Source organism: Triturus cristatus, chromosome 7, assembly GCF_964204655.1.
Source record: "Triturus cristatus chromosome 7, aTriCri1.1, whole genome shotgun sequence".
Taxonomy (NCBI): domain Eukaryota; kingdom Metazoa; phylum Chordata; class Amphibia; order Caudata; family Salamandridae; genus Triturus; species Triturus cristatus.
In genome coordinates this window covers 1,730,689,883-1,730,710,044 of record NC_140590.1, presented here as the reverse complement: position 1 = coordinate 1,730,710,044, position 20,162 = coordinate 1,730,689,883, and the positions used below count along the sequence as shown (strand labels likewise).

Here is a 20,162-nt window from a genome sequence, read left to right as displayed (position 1 = left end):
ATGTTAGGTTATGACACTATTTATATAAAGAAAATGCATTTTGTAAAATATTATGTTTTGTGATTAACTGTTAGGTACTTTCTCTCAGTTGGGCTGTACAGTTACTGACATTTTGTGCTCTGAAACATTGTATTTTTCTATTTGAATTGTATTTATTCACCCGACTGAAATTGCTTTTATCTAGTGAAACAACTGGTTATAAACCTACGGATGGAGAGCTATAGGTATAACCACCTGGATTGGAGTAAATAGTGATATAGGAATTGTTTTCTTTGTGTTTGTTTTTATTGCTGGGTCCTGAAGAGAACCCATTAATAAAGCGACGGGTTTGAAACGCATTAACAGTGCAACCTGCAAGCAAATAAATTAGGCAGTGTAATCAGGGATATAATATTTAATTTGTTAAAATAAACCCCCTGGTTACAATAGCAATGCATTGCTAGGTTGCTTGGCCCATTAAGTCAAGAGTAGACAAGTAAATCAAATTGATGTTAACTTAGGTGTCCTCATGTGTGGGCAAGTATATTGCAGAACTGAGAGCGCATAGTTTTAGTGTCATAATTGATTTGTATGTTCATTGTTGTCCATTATTGAGTGCAACAGTTTGTTCATGTATGTTGGGTGGTTTTATGTATTGTTTATGTATGATATGTTTGTATTATTCTTTTGCATAGGGCAAATGTTTTTGGAAATGACACAACTAAAATAGCAAATAATGTTTGATCACTATTACTAAATAGAGTATTCATAAAACATTCAGTGTGAGTAAATGGTCAGTTAGAATTTGCATTTTTGTTATTGATTTTTCAGTGGTCCATCCTGGCTGATTTAATAAGGCCCATCCCCGGCAGTGGGAATTTTCTAGAACTGGCATTTTCAAAATTGTAATTTAAAAACGGACTTTACCATAAGAGATGATTTTCATTATGATTCCAAAGATTCCAAACATGAATTGGTCATCTGTTTCCATTTCGAAATTACAGCTTATTAAATGTAACAATGTTACTCCAATGTTATCCAATCAGGGAGGTAGGCCTTGCAGTAGTGAAAACAAGTGTACGTTTTTCACTACCAGGACATATAAAATCCAAAATTATATGTCCTACTTTTTAACTACAGTGCACCCTGCCCTCTGTGCTGTCCCGGGCCTGCCCGTGGGGTGACTTATATTTAATACAAAAAGAAGGCATTGGGCCTGGCCGAAGGTTTATTTTGTCAGGTTGAAATGCCAGTTTAAAACTGTGCACAATGGCTGCAATGTCCGGTCTAAACCCTGTTTTAAGGGCTACTCAGGTGGGTGGCACTATCAGTACTGCAGGCCCAGGAGGGACATTTAATTTGTACGTCCTGGGTACATGTATCACCACTTTAGTAAGGTGGTTCAAATAAATTAAATAGGCCAACTGGGGATAACCCAATATTACCATGTTTAATGGAGGGAGAACATGCACTTTAGCCCTGGTTAGTAGTGGTAAACTGCACAGAGTCCGAGAACTTGCAAAAACGAAATGAGCAAAAATTGAGGCGAAAGATGTAATGTTTGGGGGAAGACCGCCCTAAGGCTGATGGGTCTAACAATGTGTAGTTCTTCTGTGTAATTATTGCAGTGAAATGTCCTGACTGTTCTGTTGCTTCCTGCTTTAACAGTTCTAACGAGAGGCCCGCTCCTCCATCGGTGTGGACAGGCAGAGGGTATACAAGGAAGTGCTGCTGAAGATTTAAAGGGCAGCAAAGTGCTGCCTCCTTGTGATGAAGACTGGATTTGGTACCGGAACAAGTGTTACTATTTTTCTGTAACACAAGGCAACTGGACGGAGGCCAAAGACTCCTGCGTGGCACTGAACTCCTCCCTGGCTCTGATTGACTCTCAAAAGGAGCTGGTAAGAGCTGTGATGGTGCCCCGTTCTCTCCTATTCATGTGAGCAATTGATGGGTATTTTATCATGTACACAAGTTTGTGCACACATAGCGGTATTAGGACGTGAATTATTTACTATGCATTGACATGTTTAATTGTCTTTAGCTAACACAGCCTACATTACAAGCTGGGTAAGGTTTTACTGCAGGTCGTTTTGTCCTTTGCTTGAGAAATGCTGTACCAGCCGCTGCGAATGAGGTATCGCTTGCTTTCTCTTTCCCATGGCATTGTTTATTTTACAGTTTTTGTAGTATGTGTTAATGAGCACCTGTTGAAGTACAGTGTGAGCCAAATGTATCTTATGTTGCATTCCAAATGTATCTTATGTTGCATTCCAAATGTATCTTATGTTGCATTCCAAATGTATCTTACGTTGCATTCCAAATGTATTTTATGTTGCAATCCAAATGTATCTTATGTTGCATTCCAAATGTATCTTACGTTGCATTACAAATGTATTTTATGTTGCAATCCAAGGACTGTTGGAAAGCTGGCATTGTATTCATGTTTGTAAAACTAATGAAAATGTTTCATCTCTCTGTTCCTCAACTCAATTGGTTGCGCTACTGGGAATTGTGTGTAAGCAGGGGCGGCTCCTCCGCTGTAGCAGTGCAGAGTTGCCAAAATGAAATTATAATAAAACCATTTTATTATCATTTTATTTTTCTTACCTTATTGCCAGCTGAGTTTAGGGTGGGTCATGCTGCCAAGCGTCATGGCAGCAGTAGGGCGCAGCAGTAGGCACTTAGAAGTGCGCATGTCAGTCCCCCGCCCTACCACTTGAGGAAAGCGGCAGCTCTACTGTGTATAGGGGTAGTAAAATGTTATATAAGACTTATTTAAACTAATACAATGTACACCTACAGCGGAAGATGCAAGAGATGCCGTTTGCTTCTTGTTTAAAGAAGCTGTTCCTGCCTTTCAGAGACCTCCATGCTCACACCTTCGCTCTCACTTCCCCCACAGATTTTCTCAGCTTTCACTGTGTTTAGCACATAGGGCATTCCCTTTGAGTAACTGATTTTTGCTACTGTATTTGAGATACCTTAATAATTGTCAGCTACTTTCGTGATTTGAATTAGTAACTTTACTAATCGTTAAATAAATGTTCATGGTTTGCAAATCTAGTACTCTGTCCTTTTTGTAAAGCATGTGCCTGACGTTATTGAACCGTATTGATTGTGATGAGTAGCCTCGGTCATAACTAAAAAATCATTGGTGTGAGTATGGTCTGAACCAGAGTTTGCTCCACAATATGTGCGGTGCAAAGCGCTCTACCGCTGTGAACTGACAGATCTCCCTTTTCTTCATCCATCAGAAGTCCTTTTTGTACCTGTCCGTCCAACCTAAACTCTCTGCTCCTTCGTTCTGTCTGTTATTTCAAAAAAGCGCTCAGCCCTGACCTCTCAAAATGCATCCTTCGGCTCTCACACGCCAGGATGCTCCTCTCGAGGGTGTAAAAGTCTGATATCCGGAGCTAATCGGCTGGAGTGGGAAGCTTATAAAATGCATGATGCACTTTATTTCAAGAGGCACGTTTGGGGCTCTGCAGCAAAGATGGACAGAAGAGTAATCTGGAAGGGATGTCGTCCAACGTAGGTCATGGAGGGCGCAGTCTATCCAAGATATTCAGGCTACACATAAGTAGATAAATAAGGAAGGAGTCATTGCAGAGTCTGGTGAGGAGTCCACAGCTCTATAGTCCATGATACACATAGTGAGAGGATTCACAATCAAAGAAGCCGGAGGTCCTCTTCCCAACATCAGTGTTGATGATGTGAAGGGCTTCTACTCACGATCGCTCTGCGGGTAGAGGAGAGGCATTGTAGCTATTCTAAACATTCCTCCTTGAAGACTGGCTTCGGAAACATGTGCAACCAACTAGCAGTAAGGTCATTGTTCACTAAGATCCTATGAGACCTACTGAGTCCCTATTACACAGAGTGCCCCGGGGGTGCAGTGGGCATATATGCCATCTTTGCGCACCCTGCAGCACTTTGGTATTACAGAAGGGGCTGCAGGCGCTTGTGCGGCCCCTTCTGTAAAACAGATAGTGCTGGTGCACATAAAGCACCAGTGCTATCATCAGAGGGCGTTCCCTCATTTGCATTGGGGCATGCCCCATGCAAATGAGGGAATCTCTTTACCTTTACGCCCACGCTGTATTATAGATACGGGTGCAGAGGCAAAGAAGCTCTAAGGAGGCGCATTGACAGTGCACCACCTTTGAGCCCCCTGATGGCAGCCCTCTGGAGGGAGTGAAGGGGGTTCTGTGGGCCCCCCAGACATCCCCTTGCACGCAGGGGCAGTCACTCACTGCACCCACCTGCAAAGGGATCTCGAAACAACTTAAAAGTGCTGGCGGTTTGCCACTTGCATAGTGAAACTCAGAGCGCTGCTTCTATGCCACTCCATATTTCACTTGAATGCACTACCCCCAGCGGGGGCAAGTTTGCGGCTGCCCTGGAGGCAGCAAATTCATTCTAATACAGCGCACTTTCCTTGTTTGCACCGAGCGCACCCTTTGAAAGGTGTGCCTGTTGCAAACTTGGAAAATGCACCATATTTATAATACGGTCCCTGATGGGCAAGCCAAAGAATTTATAGGAAGACCCAAGCCAGAGCAGGGCCAGGGTTATTACTTGGCTCTAAAAGATAAAGCTCTAGCCATGAAAACATCTTTGTTTGCGTTCTGAAATTGTTTTGGGGAAATGACAGAGGCTGTAAAAAAAAAAAAAAAATCAAATATGCCAAGAAACCTCAGACATGAGAAATAAAAATAATTTGTGTTTTGATTTTCATTGAAACTGGCTTGTTTATTTCAAATTACAAACTGGTTAGAAATTCAATACAGAGTTGTGGGTTTTATTTAATCATTGCAACAAAAGATGCATACTGGGGTTGTCAATCCCATATGCATAATGCAAATAACAAAATATTGAGCCCCGAAATGCAAAGTGCACTTGGTTAAAAGCTAGGACTAGCTGAAAGTGTCACCCGTGACATGGGCCACTTGGCTGCAGTGACTGAGTAGCTTTCCTTTCAAGCCTGCTCTCAAAGGACAGATCTCTTCATTAGCTTTCCGCTCCTCCTTGGGTGGAGAGCATCTTCCCTGAATCCCACCCACGCCACCACCTCTTCCCAATCTGGCTACCCATCTATCTCTGTACAGAAGAGCTCCAGGCTCACCACTGTACTCAGCAGGCAGTAAACAGAAGACAGAGTAGCACAGGTTGAAGTTGAGATACTTGCTCCATGAGGGGCCTTGCATTTTCCAGCTAAAAGCAAGGGCAACTAGACATGCAGTGGGTGATGTTAAGACTAGTGTAAAATCTGGTGAACATGATACAGAATCCACAGCAATCAAATAAAGTGAAGAAGTATTTTAATGCAAAGACGCCGCAGCAAGAGTAAAAGGTTTCTAATTCAAACATACACAGTGTGTCTTATATCAACAACTGAACCTTCTGGAATCAACTTGCTTGAGTGAGAATGCTTCCATTAAAATTTGAATTTGCAAGACTATGAAAAGGCCAGATGGTGTGCAAAGGTTGCATGCAGGAATGATGTGATGACGGCTACTTTCACACAAATGACAATGACCTGTTATAAGTTTAAAGTGTTTTAAACTTGGTGATATATTTTGCCACAGTAGAACTCATGGTACTATCAATGTACATAGCGATGACAAGTCATGAGCTGATTGGCTAATAACTGCCTTTACAAATGTTAAACGCAGCCATGGACCACACAGTCTCATCGGTCAAAGATTTTACTTTCTCTTTTATAATAGCCAGACCTGTTGGCTTTGCCAATGCCTCGTACTGTAACCATTTAATTCTGGAAATCTGTTTAGCCAAATGTGCGCATAAAACAACTAAATGTGCGATTCAGGTTCTAAGTTTCTCTTCATTATGTGAGTCACTATTTATGTTATGTTAAAACAACTTTAAACTGCACAATCACCCCTGAGAGGATAGCTCCCCGCTGAGGACTTGGAGAAACAGAAAAAGACCAGGAGACCCTTAAAACGGAAAGAAACAAGTTTTAGGAGTTTTTATAACTGTATAATCTGACACTAGTCACAAATTCAGTGTAAGTGCGTTCCAATGGACTGCAGCAAGATGCTTAAAGGAGTGACTACCTATTCTTACTCTGTAGATACGCCTTGTAGTGATGGTAGCCTGCTCAGCTGATCTTAGGGCACTAACCGGATTATAAAAAGAGACGTTATTCTGCAGAGGATGCGAGCCAACCACAGATGGTGCTCCATGTACATGGCAGAGTAACTTAAAAATAGCATGTCTATGTGCCTGCAGCTAATGCAGACCTCACAGAATAGGGGACGTAGATGTTTGGGCTGGTAGATTGCAAACCATACGTGCTGCTGCATTCTGAAGGAGCTGCAGGAATGAAGACTGATAGTCTGCCATATCTATATGCCGAGAATTCCCACAATCCAGTCCACTAGTAATGAGTGCCTAATCTATGGCTTTTCGACACTGGATGGGGATCCAGTTAAAGATCCTGCGCCATAGGCCCCTGATGCCATAGGAAGATCTACAAACCGAGATAACCCAATCCTTCATGGAAAGATTGTCTTCGATTAAGAGCTCTAGGGGGCAGATGTATCAAACGATTTTGTATTCGCAAACGCTGCGAATCGCAAAAAAACAGTGTTTGCAAATACAAAATCGCAAAAGGAGATGTATGAGGCATTTCAGCATTGCAATCTTAAGGAATTGCTAAATTTGCGATTTCTTAAGTTTGCGTAAGCATTTAAGAAATCGCAAATTGCAGTGAAAACTGTCCTAGACTACACACTTTTTAGATTCTGATCAATTTAGTTATCTACTACAATTAATTGAATGGGAATGCTTGGGACCTCTTTATTTCAAACATTTGTCTCAGCATCCAAGATGTTTAAAGGCATGGGCAAAGTGGGCAATTGCTCAGGACCCTCTCCTTCCAAGGTGCCCCCTGGGAAAGTGATCTCCTCTCTATTGGACCTCTCCCTTTTCTATTTTTCTATCTTATCCTCTCACCCTTTCTCCCTCTCTGCCTACCTCGACCTCAGACTTGTCTGTCTATGCTGTCATCTTAAAGATTGTTGGGGTCCCAGGCAAGATGTATTTCACCTGCTTTTAATGTTAAAGATTGACATAATTTATCATTATTTGACATCTTGCGTGCATGAATTAGCAGAAAATATGTAATAATATTTTAAGTTGTTCTGAACAGGACCCCCAGAATATGTTTTGCCTGGGCTCCCAAAACCCGAATGATGACACTGCTCGGCATAGATAAGAAGCATTTTCATGTCCATATTCAGTCTTCTGCACAGGAAGGTTCTAAAGCTGCCTTCTGTAGCATGTCCCCCAGTGCAGGCACATTTTGTGGAGAAAGGTAAACATTCTAGTTCTTTATTGTCTCTCTTTGATCTTCACAGGCTGCTGTTACGTGGATATGGACGTTTTGTAGATTCTCACTGCCACGAGTCTTGTCTCAAGTACCACATATGAGTCTCTTGGGTAGATATTGTCTGGCAAGGAGACAATCAAAATGCAATATCTTTGGTACACCGCAGCAGTCGGAGTCTCCATATTTGCTAACAGGAAACTGTTCTCTGCACTGCTCTGTTATGTGTAATTAATTTTGGAATGGTCTTTGTCTGTCTAATTCCATTTAATAACTGTACTCTGTGCATTTTTACTCCCTTTTTTTTTGCCGTTTGCAGGACTTCATGGTGCGCTACATGAAAGATTTCGATCACTGGATTGGCCTATGGAGGGATTCCGATAAGAAATGGAAATGGGCTAATGGCACTGAATTCAATAACTGGTAAGTCCATACTATTTTGCTTTGCTTACTCTCAACATTTTAATTGTCCAACTTAAACAGCATATTGAGAATCTAATCACAACCCAAAGTGTTACAAAAACCGTTCACTTGTAGGGCTGTGAAGAGACTGAAAATAATGGCTTGCCTATATTCGCTAAGCCACAGTTTGGGGTGAACAACCCACATCAAATATTCAAGATCCTTTGACGAGTTGCACGGTACAGGGCAATGGGAATACCAAGTCCTAAATTGTGTTTGAACCGATTTCTCATCTGTGCACCTGTGTTTTAGGGTCGGAGTGGAGAATAACGCGCACATCCAAGAATTAGCAATCCTTTCCAGAACATGATTCCCCATTCTAGGTCTTTTTCAACACACAAATTCCACCTGCTTTTAGAAAGTTGAATTTGTGCTTGGATTCATTAGTATATTACCAGGTACAAGTGCACACAGATCTCCTAATTATGCACCCTGCATGGCTCTTAATTGGATCCTAAATTTATAACAGCAATGATTGTGGTTTAAAGTCCGCAGTTTTTTTCCAAAATGTATTCATTATGCACCAATGCAGAATGAGAAGCCCAACTATGCGCCATCCCTAGATCCACTATTGATAGACGTACCAAAAGCCTATATTCTAACCCGAGTGCACCTTTCTTCTACATATCGGTAACAGAGTTTCAAATTTAATGGCAAAGGCATAAATTTTCAATTTTCATCACTTAATCCATTATCAAAGGAGATTTGGTCTAGTGGCTTGCTGTCTACCTAAAAGATCAGAGTTCTAAGTCTTGATGATGGGGGTCAGGAGTTTCAGGTGTGGGTTCTTTACCCTTGTGTGACTTTACCCCAATATCATAATTTCTGATATGGCTAATTATCTACATGCACCCTTGATTGGGGGGTGGGCTTCCTCGTAAAATCTGCAGAATGGCACGACCTAGAGACCTCACTTCTGCTTGATTGCAGGATGTGCGTGTATGTATGTGTGTGTGCAGTCACCAGTAGGTAGTTATAGTTAGGAACTAGTTTCCATCGGAAAAAAATGTTTTCTGACTTGCTTATAACTAGGGCTCCCGGTTTCATGCTATTTATTTTTTTGGCATGTATTTATCCATATTTATTTTTGGGAAATTTTTTCTGTATTTATCCACATTTACTTTTGCCACAAGCAAAAGACGACGCTACAGCTAGTATTTTTCCACATTTATTTAAATTGACAATGCACACATGCACTCGGTTGTTATTGGTCAACACTACATTCATCTGAAGATTTGCCATTTGCAGAATGTCCCAAATAGGCTTAAAAGTGCTATGACAAGCCATTTGTCTCAGCCTTACAGTTTCTGTCATCAGCAGAGTGCCACATCCTCATCCCCACTGAACACCATACTGCCCCACTGAGAGAAACTCACACTGCCTTCAGCTACAGCCCAATTGTGCCCCGCTATAAACACCTGGAAGTAATTCAATTCAAATTATGCACTAGACTACAGTAATATGCTGCCTGAAAAAAGTAACAACATACTGGAAAAAAGCAAAAACTCCTAGAGAATACAACTCCACACTTTTATACTCCTTATTCAGAAATCAATGAGTGTTTTTGCTTGAAAAGCAAACATAAGAAAAGTAGCGCTTCACTGGCAAACTCTGTAAGGTGGCGCTAATGTGTTGAGTGTAAATAAAATCCATCTGGCCACTTTGCGACCCCTCTGTCTTTCTTTATTTAGTTATGTATTTATTGTTTGTATTTTCGGGGTGGGGGGGCTAATAAATGTTTTGGGGGGGGGCTAATTCTTCAGCAAACTGGCATGTTTTTCCCCTGTCAGCTCGGGACACTTTTCTCTTAGTTCCGCTCAGCAAACCAGGCTCGTTAATGCACACGGGAGAGTTTTGGGAGGGCGTGTATTTTAAAGTTCTTGCAAGTTTGCAGTCCTTATGGAAATTCGATTTCTCACTGGAACTGAATTGTTAATCCTGTTCCTGATCTGTTTGCTTCGACTTCTTGCCACCTGTGGCTGGCGGTGATGGTTCATGTGTTCCTGCTTTGCAAGGATTCTCTGCTAAGACATACATTACACTGTCTCAACCTCTATTTTGCATTAGGACCCTCGATATAAGGTTGGCAGGCTTTCTTGCGGGGATACCTGAGGCTAGACTCTCAGATTCCCGCTAGTGTTCTCCATCCAAAACTATCAATTATGAATTTGTCTGTGGAATAGAGAAAATCGAAATGGACACGGAACGCCATGTCCAATTCCTTATGTAGTTATCCGATTCTGAGGAGAAATATGCGACGGGTTCCTCCTGTTAACAGCAGGTTGAACAGGTCAGTGAATGGTCCAGCGGTGGTTGGGCAATCGGCGGAGTGAAGAGGCAGGGGCTCTAAGAAGGGGCAAAAGAGCAACAAAGCCTCATTAACAAGTAAATGGTCATTCAAAGACCTGTGAAGTACTTGGGTGTGGCAGTGTGTGTGCCCGGGAAGCTGTCTCAGTCTGGGCTGACACCTCTTAACCCTCTAAGGAGGGGGAGACACCAGATGGTTGGGGGTGTGATTCTATTGATATCAATGAAGACCTCACTCGAGGGGCGGAGATGGGGCATCAACAAAAGCGTTTTGTGCGACTGTAGGCTGGTCAGCTGGAGCACGGCAGCGCGGCAAAATGTACTAGTATTTTCCCGTTTTTATATATAAATACAGATAACGGAAAATTTGTTTTCTGTCTGTATTTATATATAAAAATCCATTTAAATGGAAAACCAGGAGCCCTACTTAGAACTTTGGCGCCGTTTGACGAATCTTAATGAAACTTCTCAAAAACAGTGCCTCTGGTTCTAGTTGTGCATGAAATGTTTTGTGGTGATCCGTCAATAGTGGGAGGTGAGGAAAAGGGAAAGGGTGGTCAAAAAGTGTGTTTCCTATGTTAATTGCCATAGAGGTTTTAGACACAACTACAGCCCGATCTGCTGAACGAAATTCGATGAAATTTTGCAGAAAGCTAGCTCTTTTTGCTGAAAGAGCCCTTTTTGTGATTTGGTGTAAATCCGTTCAATAGTTTTTAAAACATTAAAGGAAAAAGTACTTTGTATATCTGTCCGGAGCTCTCAGCACTTCAACCAGGAAGCGCTAACAGCCATCTGTAGTAATCAAGTCCACATCCAGAATGTTGTTTTATGTAGATTTATTTAAGTTGGTTACAAGATGTAGGTTCAGTTGTATTCAGCCCCACCAGGAGCAGCCAGCAAGGCACTCAGCCCATCTCCAACTGTGGATTTCATAGATGAACATTCCATATTGCATCATCTCCACAGTGTTCCGCTGGTGAAACAGTGAATGGAAGAACAGCACTATAACCAGATACTACACCATCTTAGGGCCAATACATATGCTAAAACCCCATTCAAGTGCATTGTAGTGAATGGCAGGTTTTGAGGGTCACAGAAAGGAGAACTTATAATGGGTGACAACAGATGTTAGTTACTATATACATTGTTTGTTGATGGTACCATACTAATTTTAAGAATTGTGATGTGTTCTAAGGTGGTGTTACCCTGTAAAAAAAACCTTCTTCCAGATTTCATGTATCATGTTTGGGAGAGAACTCTTTTCTCATGATATTCCCATAGAGGTTATGAAAGGTGCTCTAGATGCCGAAATAAGTGCATATTTTTGGTAAATTCACACTAACTTTCTCAGCCATATGAGAATGAAGCCTGACATTCTCAGTAAAACACGTACTTTCAAAAGGAGCAGCGTGTCAGCTGATTGCCTTGTGTTCTTCTGTAGCCTCCCAGAGACTTCTAAAGAATAACTAAAGCACTATCAGTCCTACTTATGACAAAGGTATGGCACACCTGAAGCCTGCTTGATTGAATCATACCGGTAAAAGTTAAAACATTTAATTTTGAAAGGACAAAATGAGGCAGTCAATTTTGTCATAGGATTTATGGTTAGCGCTGTAGAAAGAAAAATTAGGACAGATTTTAATTAAGTTCTGAAATATCTTCCTCTTCTATTTCATTAAAACATTCTGACAAGCAGACAGAAACATTCACTTTCAACACCAGCAGCAGACTGTCAGTTAACTCTCTGGTGATCAACAGCTTTACTACTGTGTTCTAATGAGCAACTAGAGTGCTAACATTCTGAACTTATGCCAGAAGTGTGGCACATCTGATCACCATCTTGATGGAATCAAAGTGGAAAACTGAAAGCATTTTCTAGTTAGGATACTGCAGTAAATTTGGAAATAAGCGAGCTGTATAATAAGTCTCCCAAGATGGCCATAAGAGAAAAAAAGAGCTCAAATATTACCCAAATTTAGCCCAAGTACAGCCCAATGAAGGAATTGTGCAAAACACTAAATTTGTTTGTTTTTTTTGCAATTTTTATATAGCACAGACTTTACCCAAAGGTATTGGAGTGCTTTACACGAGCATCAGTTACATTACACAACGACACATTCATTTTGGTTTTAGGCATGAGGAGATTAAGTGATTTGCCCAGAAACACAGGATATTGAGCCGACTCCGAAACCCCCCAGTTGCAAAGTCTGCAGCTCTGGCTACATCCTCTCCCCTAAGTGTAACATATAACCAAGTGATCTACTAGATACAAAAAACATAAAAATAGCAAATAATTTAAAAGTGCTGTGTTGTTATTTGTGAACTCAGAAAATATGTCCTCATTTTAGTTTTGTAGAGTACTAACCATAATTTCTATGGGAATATGACCCTCACATTTTTGTAATTTCTAAAGGAAATGCTTTAGTTATTACAGTTTTGATTACATCATGATGACATCAGGTGTGCCACACTTTTGTAATACGTGTGGAATGTTAACAATCTTGTTGTTCCTTAGAATACTGTTGGTAGTCGGGGCCCAAACTAAGATAATTGAGAGCAGGGAGGATGGTGCAGGGCAACAAGTTGACCATATGGGCAGGGGGGTGCAGTGGCAGCACACCGTACGATGAAGGGCAGGGGAAAGGGGGGCAGGGGCAACAAACCAACCATGCAGGACAGGCAAGAGAGGCTGTGACAATATAACAGACCATTGAGAGCCGAAAGGAGAGGCAGTGGCAGTACAACCATGCACATCAAATTCAGGGAGACGACTCCTGATGTTTTTAAGCCCAATAGGGCTTTAGTTCATCTGTCCCCTGCCTAAAATCTCATCTTTTTCAATGTAAACCAATGGGGAAAATCAAGTCCAAAATGTTCACATGTATAATACATTGGATCACAGAGGACAGGAGGAATGAGGAAGGGACATGGACTCAGATAACGGAGGGCAGGCGGGAGACGAGCAGAGGCACCAAACTCTCCTTAAAAGGCAGGTGTCAAGGGTTGCAGCTGCACAATATACCACACAGGGCAAGCGGGATGGCAGTGCAACACAGCGGACCATTGAAAGCAATAGGGAGGGTACACAGACAGGAGGGCCTCCTGTCTGTCCGGTATGGTCACCTCTCTGTTGTCCATCAGGAGGGCCAGTTGCAGCATAATAAACCATGAAGGACAGGAGGGAGGGGGCAGGATCAAGACAATGGACCAGACACATTAGGAGGGAGAGAGGGGATAGGGATCTGCACATGGAAGCACAACAAACCATGGCGGGCAAGAGTGAGCCAATAATGGCATACACACAGACAACAGAGAGAAGGTAAGAGAGGGCCAGGGGCAGAAAAATGACCACATATGGCATGTGGGAGGGGCTTTGACAGCACCTAAAACCATGCATGGCAAGCAGAAGGGTTAGTGGTAGCACAATGGCTATGGTGGGCAAGAGGGAGGGGGCAGAGGGAGTGGTAGGGGCTGGACACAGAGACGAGAGGGCAGGGTAAGGGGCTTCACAACAGACCATGCAGGGCAGGCAGGAGAAGCAGTTGCAGCACAACAGAGCATGGAGGACAGAAGGAAGCAACAACAAAATGGACCGTGGAGGATAGGAGTTGGGCATAGGGGAATGAAACGTTGACAGGCAGGGTGGAGGTGGCAGGGACAGGCGGCAGGTGGGGGGGGGCAGTGCCTGCTCAATAGAGCACTCAAAGTTGATGGGAGAGGCAGTGGTAGGTCCACGAAACATGGTGGGCAAAAAGGAGGGAACAGGCACATGCACACAGACATCAGAGGGCAGGGGCAGGAGAGTAAAGGCACTAACCTAAGCACAGAGGCTAAGCATGAGGGCAATGATGGGCATAGAATTGGGAAACGGAGGGCAGGATGAGTTGACAGGAGCAAAGGAGGGCAGTGGTAGCCCATCAGACCAAGCAGGGCAGGGGGGAGGAGGCTGGTGCATGGATTCAGACAACCGAGGGTAAGGAGGAGAAGAGGAGGTGGCTAGGGCAGCAGGCTGACTGTTCATGGCAGGTGGGAAGGGCAGTGGTAAAGCAATGGCCACACAGGGTTGTACTGAGGGAGCAGGGGCATTGACTAGGACAATGAATGGCAAGGAGGGGGGCAGGATCAGCAAGCTTGGGTGGGGCATCAAATGCCAGGCCAGTCCCTGCATCCTTCTCCTCCTCCCCCACTACGTGCATTGTGATAGGCATCTTGCTTCATGTTAAAAAAAAAAAAATCACTGAAAAAAACTAAAGGTTACAGGGATGTTATAGTTGGGAAATAGAATTTTTTTTAAAATCTTAGAAATTTACTGAAACAAAAGTTACAAGGTTGTTATAGTTAGGCTCAGATTTCACTCGTACAAAACCAGTGAACTAGAGCAGTCCGTTACCTGCGCTAACTATTGCTTACGCCCTTGCAATTCACTGTTATGACCTCCCATAGTACATCACTCCTACAAATTCCCCACAACGATACACTGTGCACTCTCGGGCTCCACATTAATCAATTCTTTATTCAATTAAATTAATTGAAATCACGCAGCCAAAAAGCTGCCAAATGTGGCTTTGTCAATGTCACACGTAGAATTTCTAATCGAGAGGCAGATAGCAGAAATGCCTTTTGGCACGATGCAGAGTGCCATTCTCACTGATTTTACAGCGTGGGACAAACTTAAAATCCGTATGAGCAGTGCAGCTTAAAAGTCTACGATGCTGGCAGAACTCCATGGAGCGCACCAAAGGTTTAACGGCCCTTCGTGGAGTAGAACTTTGCAAACCCTGCCTAGGCCTAATATATATCTATAACTAGTTACATTTGGAAACCGCTCATGACCTTGCTGGTTGTTGGCTTGCTTTGTTCTGATGCCATTGTTGCTGTTGTCTATTTCCTCTTCCATCCAGGCACAAATAAACGGTGATGAGGTTTTTGTGTGTTTTTGCTATATTTGCAAAAGCTGGAATGGAGCAGATAAGATTCTTGTGTTAAACACACAGGCCCAGTTCACAAAGAGTCTCCACATTCGTGGCGGGGGCTCCTCAGTCATGGTGGGATTGCTGCAATCTTGGCGGGGGCTCCTCAGTCATGGTGGGATCGCTGCATTCGTGGCGGGGGCTCCTCAGTCATGGTGGGATTGCTGCAATCGTGGCGGGGGCTCCTCAGTCATGGTGGAATCGCTGCATTCGTGGCGGAAGCTCCTCAGTCATGGTGGGATTTCTGCAATCGTGGCGGGGGCTCCTCAGTCATGGTGGGATCGCTGCATTTGTGGCGGAGGCTCCCCAGTTGTGACGGGATCTCTGCACTCCTGGTAGGATCCCTGCAATTAAAAAGTACAGTGCAGAGATGCTGCCACTAGTGCTGACACTGAAGTTGCTCTTCAGGGAGAGCTCCTCTGCATACTACTCAACCTAGTGGACGACAGAGCTAGGACCTACTCCCAAGAACCTCGGGATCGTCATCGACTGCAAACTTGACAGCAAAGCCCTAGTCCAAGCCATCACTGCCTCCTGCTTCCGCACCCTAAAGATGCTGTGCCAGATTTTTAAATGGCTCTCAGTCAACACCCAGAAAACCATCACCCATACTCTCGCCACCAGCAAACTAGACTACAAGAATACCCTCTATGCTGGGAGTAACCAGCATCTCATCAGGAGGTTGCAGAACATCTATAACTCAGTGGTCATAAGCACTCTTTTTTTATGTTTGAAAGCTTTATTAAAGAGTTGATAACAAAAGAAAGATATCAGCATACATTGCAATAATACAGAAACCATTGAAAAACTCAACACTGCTAATATCACTGTTAGAAACCCACAAAGCATTTTAAGAGAATTTTAACATTGAGGGAGGCAATGGGAGGGATAGGATAAGGGAGGAAAAGAGGGGGAAAGGGAAAGGAAGACATAAAGATAATAATATAGACCATACATTATCTAATAATTACGACACATATTCAAATCGTATAAATCAGCGATGCAAAATTACCATCATAAAACAAGCAATAATATTAAACAAAACCCATACTGGATAGCAAAAGGAGAGAGTTCCAGACGTTCAAGGAGGTTTAAAATTTTCTGCATTGAGACATATAGGTTTCTTTAGGGCCAAGCAGTCCAAATACGTGGTAAGAGGCAACCAGAAAAAATCAACATTACGAACAGGTTTACAAGTGGAGGCAAAGGAGACGTCCAATCTGTGAAAGTGGCATAATGAATTCTACCAGCCTTGTAAGGAAATAGAAGCTAGGGATTTCCAGTTGGAAGAAATATGTTGGAAGGCAAGCGCAAGCGTCAGGTCAAAGAGACCGTGTAGATGAGCAGGGAGATTCAAGGAATCAGAAAGGCTACCCAAAAAGAGAAAAGAGTGTGTGAAAGAGGAAGGGAGAGGGAAGATACGAGAGAGGCATGACCACACTTTCCCCCAAAAGGTAGAAACAACTGGGCACAGAAAAAACATGTGGAAAAGGTCAGCATCAGAAGAGCCACAAGTCCAGCATTTAGAGTCAGAGGAGGGAGAAAAGCGGGATAAAGAAAGGGGAGAAAGGTAGAGCCTGTGATACAGATAAAATAAGGATTGAGTAAGAGAAGCAGAGCGGGAAATTTTTAAAGATCTGGACCACAGCTTATCCCAAAGAGCAATCGGCCAAGTACAACAAAAATCCGTTTCCCAAGAAAGCTCCACTTTAGATTTGACACGATTAGGATTAGGAGATACAAAAGATTTATAGATGAGCGATGCTTTAGGGAGTGTAGCAAGAATATTAAGAAGAGAGGGAGGAGGTGACGATGATGATGAGGAGGGAAGAGAGTAATAACGATCAAGGATAATTGCCATGAGGATTGTGAATTTCCGCAGAAAGGAACGAGGGCACCGAAATAAAAGTTGAAATTGGGGAAAAGAGCAAGGGGATACACCATCAAAAAGTTGGTTGACCCACATTACGCCCTTTACCCTCCATGCTCTCCAAAAAATGGGTCTATTTTTGAAAAGAATAAGAGAGTTATACCAAATAGGAGAATTTAAGAAGGATGTACGTGTGACCTCGGAGGGAAGAACCAAAGGACTTAAAAGAGAAGAGGTATGTTTGAATAGGGGGCAAAGAGAAAAAGGATTCCTGGCAGAGAATCGCATCACCTCGGCAAAGGAGAAGGGTAATAGTAAAGATTGTTCAATGAGAAGCCAAAGGGGCGTGAAAGGAGAAAGAGTTGATGAGATCCATCTCGAAGCTTGACGTAAAGAAAAGGATCTATGATAAAGACGGAAATCAGGGAAATTAACCCCACCATTAGATTTAGGCTTGCGGAGGGTGGCAATAGAAATTCTGGATTTCTTGCCTTTCCAAAGAAAACGAGAAAGAAGAGAATCAATTTTTTTAAAGTAAAATGTAGGGATATGAACCGGTAACATAGAGAAGATATAAATTAAAATAGGGGCAATCATCATTTTAATTGAATCCAAACGACCCCACCAGGAAAGAAAGAGGGGATTCCAGGCTGAGAGCGACTGATCAATCCTGGAAATAACTGCCGACAAGTTCAATTTAACCGAGGATGAGATGGAATTGGAAAACAGAATGCCAAGGTACTTAATCTTGGAGCTACTCTAGGAAAAACCAGTAGCAGAGAAAAGATGGGGGAGACAGGATGAGGTGAGAGGGAGAATTTCGGTTTTGTCCGAGTTGATCTTATAACCGGAAACCAAAGAAAAGGAGTGAAACTCGGATAACAAGGGGGGAACGGAGGACTCACGGTCAGAAATAAATAATAAGATGTCATCCGCATAGGCAGAAAGTTTCAATTGATTAGAGCCATATGGGAAACCAGAAATGGAAGTGTTATTGCGAATGGAGGATAAAAAGGGTTCGAGAGATAAGACAAAAAGAAGTGGGGAGAGAGGACAACCTTGGCGGACACCCCTCTGAAGATTAAAAGATGGAGAGAGTTGTCCATTCACAAGTACCGAGGCCTTGGGGGCAGAATATAGGAGAGAGATAAGGGATATAAAATTGGGACCAAAGCCATGCCACCGCAATGAAGCAAACAAAAAAGACCAGTCAACCCTGTCAAAGGCCTTCTCTGCGTCAACAGAGATAGCAGCAAGAGGGATTGAAAGTGAGGGAGCTTTATTTAGGACGTTAAGAAAAAGGCGAGAGTTGCCCTTAACGAAGCCACATTGCTCTTTGCCAATGAGATGAGGCATAAGGGGGTCTAGGCGCATTGCAAGTAATTTGGCAAAGATTTTGTAGTCTACATTGACTAACGAAATCGGTCGGTAATTTTTACAAAATTGGTGGTCGCGACCTTCTTTGGGGATCAGACAGATGGTAGCATCTTGAAAAGTGCCTTCAGCCTTACCAGATGAGGAAAATGATTGAAAGAGGATTAAAAGTTTAGGTAGTAAAATGTCTGAAAAGTGCAAATAAAATTCCACAGGAAAGCCGTCAGGGCCAGGGGTTTTGCCTTTAGTAAGGGCTGACAAGGCTGCAGAGAGTTCATGGAGAGAGAGATCGAGGTCAAGGTCCGGAAAATTCAGGTGAGAATTAGACGGTGTAGGGAGCTTCTCAAAATAACTCTGAATAAGGGAGGGAGTGGGAGGACACTCTGGGGTATAGAGATTCTGATAGAACAATTGAAACTGCTCAAGGATTTCTTTGTCTCTGTGGAGAAGACTACCAGCAGAAGAATATATAGAGTCTATAAGAGTGCGCTCCTTACGGGATTTAAGGTAATTGGCCAAGAGCTTACCAGATTTATTGCGACCTCCGTAATACCGTGCACTACTGCGAAGAAGAATCGAAGAAGCATTATCCGTAGTTAATTTGTTGAATTCTAGCTTAGCTCGCAGGAGATCCGGTGACATAAATTTATCAGAAGAAGTGTAGAACTGGTGCTCCAAAATTTTTATATGGGCCAGGGAGGATTTCCGCTTTTGAGTAAACTGTTTCTTTTTCCGAGAGACAAAGTCAATGATGAAACCCCTCGCAGAGGCTTTAAAGGAATCCCACAGAGTGTGGGAAGAAATACTAGGGTCTGAATTAAGAGAAAAAAATTCCTCAACAAAAGAGCGAAAAGAAGAAGAAAAATTGGGATCAGTAAGAAGTGCACTGTTAAAGCGCCAACGGGAAGGTTTAGGAAGTGGTGGGAGTAGGTCAAAATCTGTCACGATGGGAGCGTGGTCCGAGATGACAATAGGCTCAATGGAAGAAGACAGAACATTCTGAGATAAAGATTTAGAGAGGAAAATATAGTCAAGGCGAGAGAAAGATGAGTGAGGAGGAGAGAAAAAGGAATAGTCCAACGTGTCGGGGTGTGAAAGACGCCAAGAATCGATAAGGTGTGATTGAGAAATAGTGTTAAGAAATTGCTTGTGGGGTTTGTGTGGTGTGAAACGGACTGTGGATTTACGGTCAAGGAACGGGTCAACAATCTGGTTGCAATCACCACCAAAAACAAATGATACATCCTTATATTGAACACATTTCTCTGTAATCAAAGGCCAAAAAGAACAGTCTGCTTGTACAGGCCCATAGACATTAAAAACAGTCAAAGGAATAGAGTTTAGCAGTAATTTGGCCAGTATCCAACGACCTTCAGAGTCCGTCTCCCGGGACAGAACCGTACATTTAAGCCTCTTGTGACAGAGGATAGCAACTCCATTCTTTTTGTTGTCAGAGGGTGAAAATAAAACTGTACCCACCCAACTTCTTTTTAACTTCAGAGATTCAACATCATTAAGGTGAGTTTCTTGCAAGAGAGCAATATCTGGATTATAGGAGGCCAAATGGGACAAAACTCTCTGCCGCTTAATAGGGTTAATAAAACCTTTTACATTCCAGGTAATAACTTTGAATGAACAAATAACATAGAATCAAATAGGACAGAAGAAGTAAAGAAGAAGAGGCATACGCAAAAGACAAGTCGAGAAGGAGAAAACTTTGAGAAGTATCGATAAAGTAGGTTGAGAAAAGAAGGAAAGAGGTAAAGAGAAACAAAGGAGAAACGGAATTGATCAACCAGTACAGGGGAGAGAAAAGGAAAACGGAGGCGGGAAAGGAAAGGAA

The 20,162-nt window shown here is 42.7% G+C and overlaps 1 protein-coding gene across 1 annotated transcript in view; it reads left to right on the top strand.

Moving 5' to 3' along the window:
• The window catches only part of LOC146812918 (early activation antigen CD69-like), a 125,013-nt gene that overhangs the window by 82,887 nt on the left and 21,964 nt on the right, over window positions 1-20,162 (top strand). Inside the window, exons 3-4 of the mRNA XM_085619976.1 lie at window positions 1,648-1,880; window positions 7,656-7,759. Of these exons, the coding sequence (XP_085476102.1) occupies window positions 1,648-1,880; window positions 7,656-7,759 (337 nt within the window). The remainder of the gene's footprint in view (window positions 1-1,647; window positions 1,881-7,655; window positions 7,760-20,162) is intronic.